Source organism: Tenrec ecaudatus, chromosome 14 (genome assembly GCF_050624435.1).
Source record: "Tenrec ecaudatus isolate mTenEca1 chromosome 14, mTenEca1.hap1, whole genome shotgun sequence".
In the NCBI taxonomy this organism is placed as follows: Eukaryota; Metazoa; Chordata; class Mammalia; order Afrosoricida; family Tenrecidae; genus Tenrec; species Tenrec ecaudatus.
In genome coordinates, this window is record NC_134543.1 from 76229904 (window position 1) to 76245351 (window position 15448).

A 15448-nucleotide genomic window follows, 5' to 3' on the forward strand; every position below is an offset into this window, starting at 1 on the left:
AAACATTTTTCTAGAATTCTTCATTTGTCCCCTTCCATCTACTTTTAGATTTTTTTTCCTGATCCAGTTAACATATTTATTACATTATATGAATCTACTGGCTCAGACTCATAGTTACTAGAATTTTAAGTTCTTAAGTAAATTCTTGGGGCTCCTTCAAAAGACTTGGGGCATTTCTTTACAGTTCTATGAAACACTGGTGTAGATCAAAGAGTAAAAGTAATAGGAGAAGGGCTTTGAGACTCACCTGGAGATTGAATCCTGAAGAGCAGACTCTGAATAAGCAGTGGGCTGTCCACTTCTGAGCAATTAGCAGCCGAAACCTTTGTCAGATACTGAAAACCTCATGAAAGCCACAGAGCAGTGACAGAGCTAGGGCCAGAAGATAAGCCCCTCGGGTCAGAAGACACTCAAATTATGACACAGAAAGAGCTGCCTTCTCAAAGTGCAAGACTAGCATGATGATGTGCACAGAGGAAAGGTTACAGGTGTAAAATTTCTTCAGGACTTTCTTTGGCTTATGGGCACAACAAAAAATGAGAAGAAACAGCTTCAGACTTCAATTAGTAATCAGAATGTAGAATACAAAACCTAGGGGAAAAGGAAGTTATCAAAAATGAATGATCATAGAATAAATATGGTTCTACTTTGACTTTCTGTTATCATATATGGGAAGAAATTAAGATTTGTCAAAATTTATCAATTTTACATTTACCATCAGAACTCTGCCAGCATTGTGGGCTAGTGTTGGGCTGCTAATTGAAAATTCAGCACTTTGCAACCATCAACCACTGGTGTGGGAGAAATACTGTTATGTATCGGGCTACCCCTGTGAAGGAGTCATTTGGCCCCCAAAGGCAGTGGTTCTCAACTTGCAGGGCTGCCTGACTCATAATGGTAGCAAAATTACAGTTACAAAGTAACAATGAAAATAATTTTATTTTGGAGGGTCACCACAACACGAAGAACTGTATTAAAGGGTCGCAGCATTAGGAAGGTTGAGAACCACTGCCCAAAGGGGTCATGATCCACAGGTTGAGAACGACAGCTCTAGGTGGACGACATGGAAATTTATTTGGCTACATTTGTGAGAAGAGACAAAAGAGAAGCTCAATATCAGCAGCTAAAATATATCACACGCAAGCAACATTTTTACTGAAGATCATACAAGAACGCTTGCAACAAAGCTCCAAGTTAGATTGAGAAGAAGACATGGAACAAGAGATATCTTTGTTTATGTCATATGTATCTTTTTACTGTACTTACTCAATCTGTACACTGAACAAATAATCAGAGAAGCTCGACGACATGAAGAAGAATGTGAAAGGATTGGAAGAAGGTTTATTACAAACATCAATATGTTTGCTGAAAGTGAGGAAGCAATTACTGGCAAAAATCAAGTATTGCAGCCTTGAGTACAGAATATAACTCACCACACACCAAACAAAAACCCTCGCAACTAGAATTGTATGTCATATCTCAATAAATGGATAAATATTTGAGGTTGTCAAGGATTTCATCTTACTTGGATATGTAATCAATGCTCCTGGAAGCAACAGTCAAGAAAGCAAACGACACATTACCTTGGGTCAGTAGGCTGTACAAGACCTCTTTAAAGTATTCAAGAACAAGAATATCATTTTGAGAACATAGGTGTACTTGACTCAGGTCATGGTATTTTAATTACCTCATATACATGTGAAAGTTGAACATTGAATAAAGAAGACCACAGAAGAGATGCTGCATGCGAGTTTTGGTGCTGGTGAAGGAGACGGAAAGCACTGTGGACTGCCGAAAGAACAGGCAACTCTGTCTCGGAAGAGATGAAATGCAACCTTGCGTCCATTGAATGGTCCTTAAAAGCAACAATGGTCAGGCTTCCTCTGGGTACTTTGGTCAGGTCATCAGGAAAGATCAGTCCCTGGAAAAGGACATCATGCTGGGTAGAGTAAGGCAGTGGTAAAAGGAAAATCCTCCTGGAGATGGATGGAAAGAGTTGATGGCGTCAACAGAGGCCTCAAACATAAGAACAGTTTTGAGGATGGCAAATCCAAACAGCCGTGAGAGCACCTAACTATAAAGCCATTCCAAGAAGATGCTTCTGGTTTCGCCGCCCTCTCAACGCCCTCTAGGGGCCATTCATAAGCAGTACACAAACAAGGCGGCAGTCACGGAAGTATACCGTCTAAAGGTTCCCATTGAATCTCCACTCCCTACCCTGGCAGTGGTTTTGTGATGCCATTGAAACTGTGAAAACCCCCACCTGATTTTATGCCCATCCTGAGGAAAAGAAAAAAACAACAACAACGGAATCCTGCCGAGTCAAATGGTCAGGACCTCTGCCCCCACACTGTCCGCCTCCCAACTCCCTTCCCTTTCTCGGTTGCTGATCCAGGCCAGCCATTGGTGTGAACAAGGATGGCCTCGAAACCTGGGTCTGCCTGCACTAGAGCTCTGGGGACTGCTTGAGTGTAAATGACGATCTCTCTTCACAGCGCCCTCTCAGGTGCTCCAGCTTCTTTGTGTATTAACTGAAATGATAAAACTATATCCACCTCGTAACATTGCTAGAACTTAACTTCTGTCACTTTAAAAAACAAATCATTTTATTGGGGGCTCGTACAACTCTTATCACAACCCATACATATATCCACTGTGTCAAGCACATTTGTACATTTGTTTCCCTCCTCATTCTTAAAACATTTCCTTTCTAATTGAGCCCTTGGTATCAGCTCCTCATATTTTCCCCTCCCTCCCTGCTACCCCCTCCCCCATGAGCCCTTCATAATTCATAAATTATTATTATTTTTTCATATCTTACACCGTTCGACATCTCCCTTCATCCACTTTTCTGTTTTGCCTCCCCCAGGGAGGATTTTATATGTAGATCCTTGTAATCTGTTCCCCCTATCTCCCTCACCCTCCTGGTATCGCCACTCTCACCACTGGTCCTGAGGGGTTCATCTGTCCTGGATTCCCTGTGTTTCCAGTTCCTATCTGTACTAGTGTACATCCTCCAGTCCAGCTGGATTTGTAAGGTAGATTTTGGATCATGATAGTGGGGGTGGGGGAAGCATTCAAGAACTACAGGAAAATTGTATGGTTCACTGTTGCGACACTGTACCCTGAATGGCTCGTCTCCTCCCCGTGGCCCTTTTGCAAGGGGATGTCCCATTGCCCACAGATGGGCCTTGGGTGCCCACTCTGCACTCCCCTCATTCATGATGCTATGATTTTTTTGGTCTTTGATGCCTGATAACTGATCCCTTCGATGCCTCATTATCTCACAGGTGTGCTTCTTCCATGTGGGCTTTTTAATTTCTCAGTTAGATGGCGCCTTGTTTACCTTCAAGCCTTTAAGACCCCAGATGCTATAGCTTTTGATAGCCGGGCACCATCACCTTTCTTCCCCACATTTGCTTATGCACACACTTTGTCTTCAGCGACTGTGTCGGGACAGGCTGGTGTGCTTCTTCCATGTGGGTTTTGTTGTTTCTCAGAATTTTCTGTTACTTTTAAAATATCTGGGCTTAATTTCCCATTTTAGTTTGATAATTCAAAGTATATAGTAAGCAGAAAGTACAGAGTAAAGAACCAAAACTTCCTTTTGCCTTTTACTTAACAGAGATTAAGTAGAACTGTAACAAACGTAAACCAACTAGCTCAGCATCCCCTTGCTGTGGTTTCAGACTACATCAAAACTATCTTGATATAACAGGTCTTAAAGGCTTGTAGTTAATCAAGCGGCCATGTAGGAGGAAATAAAAATAGCACATATGGAAGATGCACACCAGTCTGTGTGATCATGAGGTGTGGACGGGAATGGGTAGCAGAAGTTCGAAAACAAGCAATCAAATGAACGTGAAGGAATGCGGACAAAGTGGAGACCCAAAACCCACCCTTAAGACAACTGAATAGTCCCTCTCAGATGGGCCACATGGAAGAGATGATAAATCCAGGAGGTGGTATTGTACTGATGAAACGCATAACTATCCTTTAGTTTTTTAGTATTTCCTCCTTTTACTATTATGCTTTTTTACCTCATTAATCTTGTTGGAACTGTGTAGGTTCATTTGTAGAATTAAGATTGGTGGATGCATAAAAGCCAAGATAGATAACCCTTTAGAAACAGTACCAGGAGTAATGACTACCTGAGGATAGAGAAAGAGCCGGCGGGGGAGATGATAGCAAGGATGATTGTACAACCTCAACGGAAGGCAGCAAGTAACAGAATTTTAGGTGAATGGATTTATTGGATGAGGTAAAGTATGGTAAAATAAAAATTAAATTATATACATGCGTATTCATGTGTGTATACATGTATATATATATATATCAACAAGGGCTTCTGGGAGGTAGAGTGGGGGAGGGAGGGGATAGAGGGGAGCAGATATCCAGGAGTTCAAGGAGAAATTAAATATTTGGAAACTGATTGTGGTAGCAACTGACAACTATGCTTGACCTAATTGAATTATGGATTGTTATGGTATCTATACAAGTTCCTTATAAAAGGATTAATAATATATATACGGTATATATGTTCTCAGCCATAAATTACTTGATGGTTGACTATTTCCAACAGAAGTTAGCTTCTGTTTCCAACCACATTCAGCAACCTATCTGCACACAATTCAATCTTACTTATTGATTCAGAAAATATTTAAACCTAGCTTTAGATTATATAACAGGTACAGTCTCACAATAACTATAACCTGGAATTTCGTGCTCGATTTAAAAGTACCTAAATTCAGAAGGGGAGAAGAGCATATAGGCTACATAGTCTCTTGTGTTGTTTCCAGCCTTCTGGAAATAGTATATATAGAGAAACTGTATGAAGATATGTCATATTTTCTATTTATTACCAGGAATCCTTATTCAGCTTAGAAGCACGAATAAGAAACTTAAATAAAAATCTGTAAGAGTTTCATTTGCCGTGGTTTTGATGGAACTGATGTTTATATATGTCTAAATTTGACACTAACGGGGGTGGGGGGGGCGGCAAACCAAATCCACTGCCGTCAAGTTAATGCAAACATATAAGGACCCAATAGGACAGGGAGGAACTGCCCCTATGGTTTCTGAGACTGTCACCCTGTATGTGATTAGAAAGCCCCACCTCTCTCCAGTGTGATGAGTGACTGGTGATATCAAACTGTTGACCTTGCAGTTAGCAGCCCAATGTGTAACCAGTATGCCCCCAGGGCTGAAGGAGAGCTTATTTCTCACTAGATTTGAACGCAGTAAGGATTTTGAATATATCCCAGTACCTGTACTCTCACATCACCCAGGACCAGAATTTCAGGTTGAATTTACACAAAAGGATATCATTTTTAAGAGCCAGCAACAAAGACTGCAAAGATAGAAAAATTAGTACTTGGGGAAGAGGGGAGAACCAATCACAATGATCAACCACATAACAACTTCACCCTCGAAAGGGAGGAACAACAGAAATGTGGGTGAGGAGACAGTGGTCAGTTTAAGATATGAAAATAATTCTAATTTATCATTTATCAAGGGACCATAAGAGGTAAGGGAGGGGGAGGGGGAAAAGAGGAGCTGATGTTCAGAGCTCAAATAGAAAGTAACCGTTTAGAAACTGATGATGGCAACATAGGTACAAATATGCTTTATACCGTTGTTGTATTGTTTGTTATAAGAGATGTAAGAGCCCCCAATGAAATGATCTTCTAAAAAGGAAAAAGAAAATAGATATTTGTGATGAAGAAGTTGTTTTTAACCAAATTCGATTATATGATCCCCTGCTTCATGTCTATCACCAAGGCCATGCTTTCCAGCTACTGTTGCATCTTCTTTGTTTCTAACTTTTGTATTCCAATTAACCAGTAATTATCAATGCATGTTGGATCAGTTTTAGACTGAAGAAATTCGTAGAATTCTACTTTGTTCCCATTAGTTGTTTTTGGTTGGTGCATAGATTTGAATAATACTTGTGTTGGCTAGATTTCCTCGAAGGAATATAGATAGCATCTTAACCCAGACATCATTGTACTTCAATATCAGTCCTAAAATGTCCTTGTGGATGCGGTATGTGACTCAGGTCATCTTGAATTGGTCATTATTGGCGTAGTTTGAACCAACAACGCGCTATAGATTTAGGTTTGCCTGGGAAGATGATGCCTTTTATTTACCATATTTCCTGGAAATGAACGTTCCTTAAAGGCAGTTATATATCTATGATTTTAGAATTCAATAGAGGTGGATGAGCATAACATTAATTTGTGCATTATTTTTACCAAATAATTAGCTATTCACCTGCCATCCACAAGGTGCCTCTTTAGCACCTGCCATGGAATTGCACATCACTTCCATTTTGTAAGATATTATTATAACTTCTAGAGCCATTCTACGGAGTGTACACTGAAAGCACCTCCTGAGCGCAGAGAGCAGTAGGAGAGAGCGGCTACTGGGTTTCCAGTTCATGCCTGCACCTAGAGAATGCAAACCCGCCTGCGACAGCATCTCCGTGAGCAGTGTGCTGTGGGCCAGTTCTCTCAGGACACATGGTTTCAACCTCAGCAGGATGCCTTCAAAATGAAAACGGGTTTTCTTTTCACCATGGGAAAATTATTTTGAGGTCAAGGCTAATACAAAATTTGTAACACAAGTCAAGTGGCCATCTTCCAAACTCCTTGATGCTTTGTAACGCATTTACTAAGACCGCTGCTTCACACAGAATGAAAGCTTGTTGATGAAGCGAGCAGTTTTCGAAGGTCGAGAAGACCTCAGAGATGACTTCAAGGTTGCGAAGGCAGCTCAGAACATAATGGTGACGGTTTGGGGAATCCCGAAGATGTCATCTTGAGAGATTTCCTCAAAAGACACAGGATAATCACCAGGGCCAATAATGAAGAAGTATTAAGGATATTGAAAGTGATATATTTGAGACAAAGTTCTGGGAAGTAGTGTGAAGGAACAGAGCACCAACTCATGCTTAAAGGAAGCCGGGGCTGTGGAATGAGTTTTTGCCTGGGAAACCTTGCCTCACCGCCCCCTGTCCCACCCCCAGTGCTGATTGGGCTACTGCACACAGCTCGTTTCCCCCCAGACTCAAGTAACATGGAAAAAAGAACATACTTTGAATCCTTCAAGGATACCAAAACTGCCACTTCCATGACATAAATATGTAAACACCCGCTTCTTCAGGGAATGGTTAGAGAGATAGAGACTCCACCTTCAGAAGTATCTAGACTCAGAAGGAGATGTGTCAAGAAAAGATAACTTGGCATTTTTCTTTAATAAATGTTACTGTGTTTTTGTAATTACCCTGGTATGGGGAATATACAATTTTTTTCAAGTCTAAAAACAGGCAGGACTGAGAATGAACAAAGCCAGAGAAAGGCTCCCCAGCACCACACCCACACTACTGCATAGTGGAATAATGTCCTTTCTGCCCCGAATGCCATTTAAAATGTAGCATCTGGGTTTGTCATTTTTTATTTGATCCCCCCCCACCCCGTGTCACTCTGAGTTAATGTACTCAGCCTTGTTACAGAGAAGTTGTCTGAAGAGCCCCTATTTTACGTTGTGCGTCTCCTACTAGGCAGGTAAACAGACATGCAGAATGAACCGAATTCTATTTCCCACCTCTCCTTTGATTGTGTAAGATGGTTCTCTTTTATTTTTTTATGTAGCCACTTTCGGGGACCTACATGATCTCAATTATCCTTAAGGCTCATAACATGGCTTAAGATGGTCCTAAAGGTAAAAGAAATAGGGAGAAACTATGACAACTTTAACTCATTAGAGCTAAATACATGAAATATGTTCTTGACTCGAGTGCTGAAGAGCAACACTACTGGAAGTATTGAACTTAAGTTCAGATGAATTGGTGTTTTCACTTGAATCAGTATATATATACTTATAAGGTAGAAGAAACACATAAACTAAAAATCAAAGTTAACTAAAGCTTTATTATTTCTTCACAGTGGACTTCCTTTTGCTTTCCTTTACTTTTTTAAAACTGATTACATAAAAATTCCGTAGGAGCTTGAATCAGGAAAATGTCTGTCTTGATCTTCAATTGATATTTCTGTGCAGACTCCCAAACAAGAAACTTATATTCACCCCATGGATAGATCATCAATCTGTTATGTGTGAATGGACACTATTCTTTCCTGTACTTGAGCAAATGTTTCATTTCCTGAAAATTACATTACTTAAATGCAACAAGCAGATGGTCAGAGGCCTGTGCACTGTGATATAGTTTGTTCTGCCATGAAATTTATTATTCGAATTCCTGCGTGAGTGCTGGGAAGTTAGCAAAAATTCTTTCTACATCGTCTGATGGCATTGTTGATCTTAAAGTTTGTTTGCTATTTTAAAATTAACTCATTTACTTGGGACATTAGGAGATAAAGGTTGGAAAGCTAATTTCATATTTTATGTAAACAAATAAAACTGGACAAATCATACAGACTAGTTGTGTTGACATTAATTTTTGTTCTTAAGGTATTAATAATGATAATATGGGTGATAAATAATAGAAAAATAATAATTTGACAACATTAAAATCTCTCAGTTAAAGAAACTCTTCTCCTTGGCATAGTGTAAAAAGTTTGGGTAAATAAGGCATGGACCTTTATATTCTATTTTATATTATTTTGTCACTGCCAACTATAAAAACAAGTTACACTAAGTATCTATGATGATCTTCTTTCAACCATACATAATAAAAATTTTAAATCAACCAATTAACTATTCAGAATTTCCTTATTCTACTGGAAGTATTTTCAACTGCCAGTTTTGAAGAGTGCAAAGCATAATGCCTTTTATAAAGGAGCAATTGATATGAGATTAAACACCTTGAATTTTTAACTTTTATACTAGTTGTGTGCATGTATATGTGACCTTCATTTGATATATTCACGGAATACCTTTCAAAGTGTTATATCTTATTTTAAAAATAAATATTTCCTTATTCCTATTATAAAGATTTTATGGGAGGACATTTATTGAGTTCTTCAGAATTTTTACCTACCCTGAACATGGCACAAAGTAGTTGAGAGTAAACTTTATGGCTACTTCCTTACTCTGGGACAAGGACATTGTGGCTGTGTGCATCCCTTACACCATCACCCAGTATGAGGTTCCACCTGTTATAGAATAAGTAAGTAGAAAGGGGATACATTTAGTTTTGGACTTCGGTATCTCCGTGAACTCATGTGGATTTGGGCAGAGGTACCTGAGAATTGGTATCCCCTAGTTCATGTTGAGTAGGTACCCTGGTGGCAAAGTTGGTGGATGGTTGGTCTGCTAACTGCAAGGTCCTCGGGTCGAAACCACGAGTGAGATACTCCATGGAAGAAAGATGAAGCGTTTCACTCCCGCCAAGGTTTCAGAAAGCCCAGGGGCAGTTGTGCGCTGCCTCATGGGATCACTGTGAGTTGAAATGGACTCTTTGGCAATGAGTTCTACCCATTGGCTAATTTAGCTGGGAGAGCTTTCTAGTCATCATGCAGCAAAACCAACTTCATCAATAACCGGAAGTCTAGTGGCTTGGCCCTCCCTTCCCACACTTTGACCAACTGCAGACCCTAAGATGTCATCTCCAGAAGCAGCCGACCAGAGCACCACTTCTTCTTCCGCTGAGTCCTGAGGTCACTCTCTCTTAGCCTCCTTTCTTTCTTCAGCCTCCAGTGGATACTCTGCCATGCACAGGATCCCATCTTGCCTTGCAGCCTCCTTCTATTACTCTCCTTTGTCCAATTGGTTGTACCTTCTCCCCCCAAGCAATGAAATTTGGGTCATTTAAGGAATCCAATACCCCCACCCCTGAAGTTAATGCTAGATTAAATAATGAACTGTAACAGAATCATAACTCAGGCAGGGTCCTCTAACATCTCCCTTATAGCCCTGCCATTAGCACCGATTGAAAGAGAACTGTTAGCCCTGTAGACACCAGAGCTGGTGGTCTGTCGCGGGGGGTCCTATCAGTGTCTTCTCTCTCAGGAAAAATCACATGCAGCACAGGTGAGGTAGCAGGATGCACATTCTCACAGTCAGTTGTCAAAACCATGCTATTGCTCGCGCTCCATAGTCCATAGCAGACAAATACAGCTGTTGTAGACTCTCCACCCAAGGACATGGCACACTCAAAACTGCCCAAGCCGACTGGCTATCTCCTCTTCTTTATAGGCAGTCAGCACACAGATAGCAGGAGTAGTGCTAGGATGCGCTTTGGTGGCTGTATCCTCTCTCTATGTACCTCAGATTTGACCAGCAGAGAGTAAGGCTGGAGATCTAGTCCACTTGAAGATATGCAGTTTGACCAGTTAACAGTCCACCACCTCCTTGGCACAGACTCCAGTCCTCCTGAGGTAAAAGGCATCTGGTCTGCTTAGACCACCTTATAAACATGCCATGTCATGGCTGTAATACTGCATGATCTGGTATCAAGCCATCAAAATCACTAAGACCCATAAGATGTCTGAGGCACAGTTAAAAATTGCCAACATCGCAGCTAAACACCCTGAAAGACAGGCTCTTGTCCTAAAAGCCACTGCCTGTCCAAGCCCAACTCTGTCTCCAGTCAGTGCCAGGTTTTCCTTGGAAACTAGGGGCTCCGAGAACATCAGCCATGATGCAAATCCACCCACCACCCTGTCTGCTGCTTACCACCCAGCATCCATCTGTGAAGTTTCTGAATAGCAAGCCATTTCAGGTTTTAAGTTGCTTGTGAAAAAATCATTTTATATGCAATTTTATCACTCATTGGGATTTTTCCCCCTAAAATGCAGCATTTTAATTTTTTTTAAGTGCTCAGCTGTTAGAGCACTTGAGATGGGTTTTGTTTGTTTTTCTTGGTTTGTTTTGTTTCCGCAATTTTTTTCATGGTGATTTTTCTTTCTGTTTCTCGTTGAAAATTAAGAAAAATACAGAAATATTTTTTGTTGTGTGCATACAGCACCCACAAAGATTAAACGCTCAAAGCCTTCGCCTGATGACACAGAGCAACACACAACAACAACTGCCCAAGACAACAGCGAATGTGAAGAGTCACTTCGCTTGACGTGTAACAAGTAATCCATCGAGCAAATTGGAGACTACCCGTCGGTAGCCACTGCCGTGTTACAGAAACATTTTAGAGTACTTGACAAGCACGCACACGCACCACCTAGTGTGGTGTTCCAGACAAAGCGAATGCTCGGCGATTATTCTTTGTGTGTGTACACTGGCCTTCCCTCTACATCAGCGCTTCCATGACCAACCCCTCCAGTCTCCGGGAGCAGCGCTGTTCCTGGCAGTCATGTGAACCATGTTTAATACATTTTGCATTCCCCACATTACATCTTTACCAGCTATGGCCCCGATCTGCTTATTTAAGACAGTATGCTTCATATTGGAGACGATCCTAAGAAATTGCCGTTTCCTCAATATGGTATTCTAATTAAAGCCTAATTAACGATTCACTGTGCTGGAGCTTGGGTTTTTTAGCTTGGCAAAAGTCATTTTACTATGCACAGAAAGTAAGACATTTTTTGGAGACATTAGAATTTCAAAAAAGTATAAGACAGCACATGTGGAATTTTGAGGTGTTAAGAATCTTCAGTGTGGGCTTTTCCATAGCCTTAAGCTTAAACAGTTTTGTCTAATCAGTGAGCTTGCCAAACAGTATCAAAAAAAGCTCATTTTCTTCAAGTGCTTTATTTATCTTTAATAGAACCTTCATCACCCCGGTGTTGTAAATTTGGAGTGTATGTTTGAAACGCCTGGAAGAGTGTTTGTTGTTATGGAAAAACTCCATGGAGACATGCTGGAGATGATCCTGTCAAGTGAAAGAGGCAGGCTGCCAGAGCACATCACGAAGTTTTTAATTACTCAGGTACGAAATCAGTCAGAGAAAGAAAAAAGGCAATATTTAATATCAAGTGTTATCACTGTTTAACTACAACGCTCCCACCTTGTTTTGTCCCTGCTTTCAAAGTCTAATCTGCATGGGCTTTATTGTATTATCTGCTTTATATCTGTGCCCTCCTAAGTTCAACCGAGCAACTTCGTAATGCGTCTGCAAGTACAGATAGGTATTAGAGCTGTTCATGAAATTCTTGCATGTCTGGTGGGAAAGTCCTGGTTCTGTGAAAACATTCCTGAATGAACATCCTGTTAGCTCCTATGTCGTTCCTTCACACCTGTTGGCGATGCTGCAGGAGTGCCATAAGGAGTCACGGTGTGCTCTTCTATGGGATTTGTCTTAGAAACCTGCTCACGTCAGCTGGTTCATTTCAGTGTCTTAAATATAAAGAAGCTTAGTGATACTGTCCTGGTTTTCTCTTGGCTTTAAAAACAAAACAAAAGTATGTCCTGATAGAAAACATATGGAAATAAGCTACTAGACCAAAGTAACATTATTTTGGTGGCTTTCTCCCTTATAGATCCTAGTGGCTTTGCGGCATCTTCACTTCAAAAATGTTGTTCACTGTGACCTCAAACCAGAAAACGTGTTGCTCGCGTCAGCGGACCCTTTCCCTCAGGCGAGTACACATGCCTCTCTTAAGGCCTGAGTCCAGTGGGCCACCAAGGCCAGCTCTCATACTGGGTTCTGTCATCGCCTTCTCTCTCTCTCTCTCTCTCTCTCTCTCTCTCTCTCTCTCTCTCTCTCTCTCTCTCTCTCTCCTCTCTCTCTCAAAACCTTTATTTCTTTCCAATGTATTTCCTTATTACATTTTAGGAACTGTTGCTTGCTCTCTCTGGCGTCTCTGTTAAGGTCAGTCTGCGTTAGTAATGCACAGTGCCTGCATTCTGCCCGCTGGCCTCTGTTTTGCAGAGCAAGGCGATCTGTTAGGTTTGGGCTAGGGTTTAAAGCACAGGCCTGAGAGTGAAAAGAAAATGCAGTTCAGATTTGCTGTCAACTCTCTAACATCGAGCAACACACTAGTGTTGCTATCAGGGGCAACATTGTCCCCTTTCTTTTGTGTGGAGGGTGGAAAACTGAAGATATCTCCCCCGGGGATATATATTCTTAAAGTGCCCAACCACACTGTCCTGTTCTGTCTCCCAAACTCTTTGCATTCCTGATTTAACTTTACTTAACAGTCACCCCCCACCCTCAAACAGATTTATTGGCACATAATTTATATATGACAGAATTGAATAGTTTAATCACTCAAACATATCAAGTGGGAGTTGTACAATCACGACCATATCCCTCCTAGAGCATTACTTCCCACCATGATTGATTTGTCTCCACAGTGAACTGGCCCATCAGGATCAGCTCCAATGCTCCCTGCCCCCTCACGCCTCCATGATTTACTCCAGCCCCCTCCCCTGTGTTCCCTGTAGCACTTGGCATCAGTTATTATCATTGTACAGCCACTCCGCCTACACTTCACAGCTGGGAACCCCCAAAGAAAACAACCAAAAACAAACCTCACTAAGATGGCAAGGATAAGATCACATTAGTATAAAGGCAAAAAAAAAATAAGTGAGAGGGTAAAGACCCCTTCAACACTTACGAAATCAAGGAAGAAATTTTTGTCATGGAACATCTAAGAGATACCCCCAGAACGAATCCAGGACATGTCTATGGGGAGATCAAATGGCCAAGTACCGAGATCTAGCCAGCATAATCAAGGTTACAGTGATCTTTGCCCGCTAGCATGGCTGTTAGGACTTGCCACTGGCTATAGCAGATCTGCCAGCTGGCTTGGGCTGACTAGACACTCTGCAGATAGGTTTGGGGCTCCCTCTGTCCTCCAGAGCCTTCCATAAGTTGAGTGTTCAAAGTTTTAGCTCTGATACTTTTCTGTTCACCATATTGAATTTTATAAGTATCATTGGATCACACTAGCTGGTGTGCTTCTCTGTGGGCTTAGTTGACAATTCGCTTCGATGGCTACTTGTGTGAATATAAGCCTTTAAGGCCCTAGTCACTGTTTCAATTGATAGTGGGCATCATCGACTTTCTTCACCATACTTTGCTGTATCACCCTTTATCTTCAGTGACCATTTCACAAAGGTGAGTATGGAGCAGAGCCTTGATGTTAGGACTCATTGTTCTTAAATTGGAATTAGGATTCAGTGCGAGCCCAGAACTCCATCTTGGATCTATGTTTGTTTTTTTTAATGTTTAATTTGCTGTAGCTTGGGCCCTAATACATATTTTTCCTTCCTGGGCTTCTTGCTGCCCTCTCCTACTTATCTCCCTTGCCCCTTTATATCTCCCCTCCCCACGGCCGCTTGTTAGATTCTCTTTCCTTATAGGTTCCAGGCCGCTCAGTTTCATTTACAGAGAAATAGATGATAGAAGCCTCAAGAGGGTGCCCCCCTCTTGGTGCACCTTTGAGATACATGCCCACAAACACAAGCATAATCGAAATATAGCAGAATTGCCACCACAGGATCATTGGAATAGTGTGTGTCTCAATACAACATCCAGGGCACTGACGTTGCACTAGCTTGCTTGTCCGCCACATCCAGCCTTTCACTGCATTGAATCCCATCGGGTTTTCCTGCTCTGTGAAAGACATCCCGTTCCTCGGGACAGTTTCTTTTGCATTTATCTTTGGCAACTGAGGGGGAAGAAGGAAGAATGTGTAGCCGATCTCTTTATGGGGTAAAAGAAAAACCCACTCTTTGTGTCAGGACATACGCCACTGTCTTCATGCACATAAAATTGAGGAGAGCTCCCAATTCTACAATGAGAAAGTCTTAAAATTATGGGTAAAGTATTATAATTGTCTATGGGAGCATAGGGCTGAGATACACACGGCCACAGAATTTATGATCGTAACCATTTCTTCATTGTCACAGGTAAAGCTTTGTGATTTCGGTTTCGCCCGGATCATTGGAGAGAAGTCTTTCCGAAGGTCAGTGGTGGGCACCCCAGCTTACCTGGCTCCTGAGGTTCTAAGGAACAAGGGCTACAATCGCTCTCTAGACATGTGGTCTGTTGGCGTAATCATTTATGTAAGCCTAAGCGGCACATTCCCATTTAATGAAGATGAAGACATACACGACCAAATCCAGAATGCAGCCTTCATGTACCCACCGAATCCCTGGAAAGAAATCTCTCACGAAGGTAACACTATCCATTCCAAAATGGTAACAATTTGATCCCTCAGCATTACATTAGTATCCTTGTAATGGTGACTTTGTCCGCTAATATTTGCTCATTGTGAAGTACTCCAGGGAACACGGGCACAGCTTATCAGAGATAGTTCAGAAGTTGGTTCAGAAGTTGATTAAATGGAGACAAAAGTATCTTTTGATAAAATCCATGTGTACCATAGGGAAGTTTTGAAATTCATTAAGAGGCCAATAAAACAACACAAGATAAACTAGTAATGCTTTATTAAATCTCCTTAAACTTATACTTCGACGTAATGATAATCACTAATCTTGACTAAGGGTTTACTCAGCCTGTGCCTGGTGCTGTGTTAAGCACTTTAAGTCATATTGACACAGGAACCCTCTGGCCTCCATATGTTCC

The 15448-nt window shown here is 41.4% G+C and overlaps 1 protein-coding gene across 3 annotated transcripts in view; it reads left to right on the forward strand.

The window, feature by feature from the left end:
• The window catches only part of PRKD1 (protein kinase D1), a 349031-nt gene that overhangs the window by 308026 nt on the left and 25557 nt on the right, over window positions 1-15448 (forward strand). For all 3 annotated transcript variants that reach the window (XM_075530541.1, XM_075530539.1, XM_075530540.1), the window contains 3 exons: window positions 11681-11842; window positions 12393-12491; window positions 14770-15037. In XM_075530541.1, the coding sequence (XP_075386656.1) occupies window positions 11681-11842; window positions 12393-12491; window positions 14770-15037 (529 nt within the window). The remainder of the gene's footprint in view (window positions 1-11680; window positions 11843-12392; window positions 12492-14769; window positions 15038-15448) is intronic.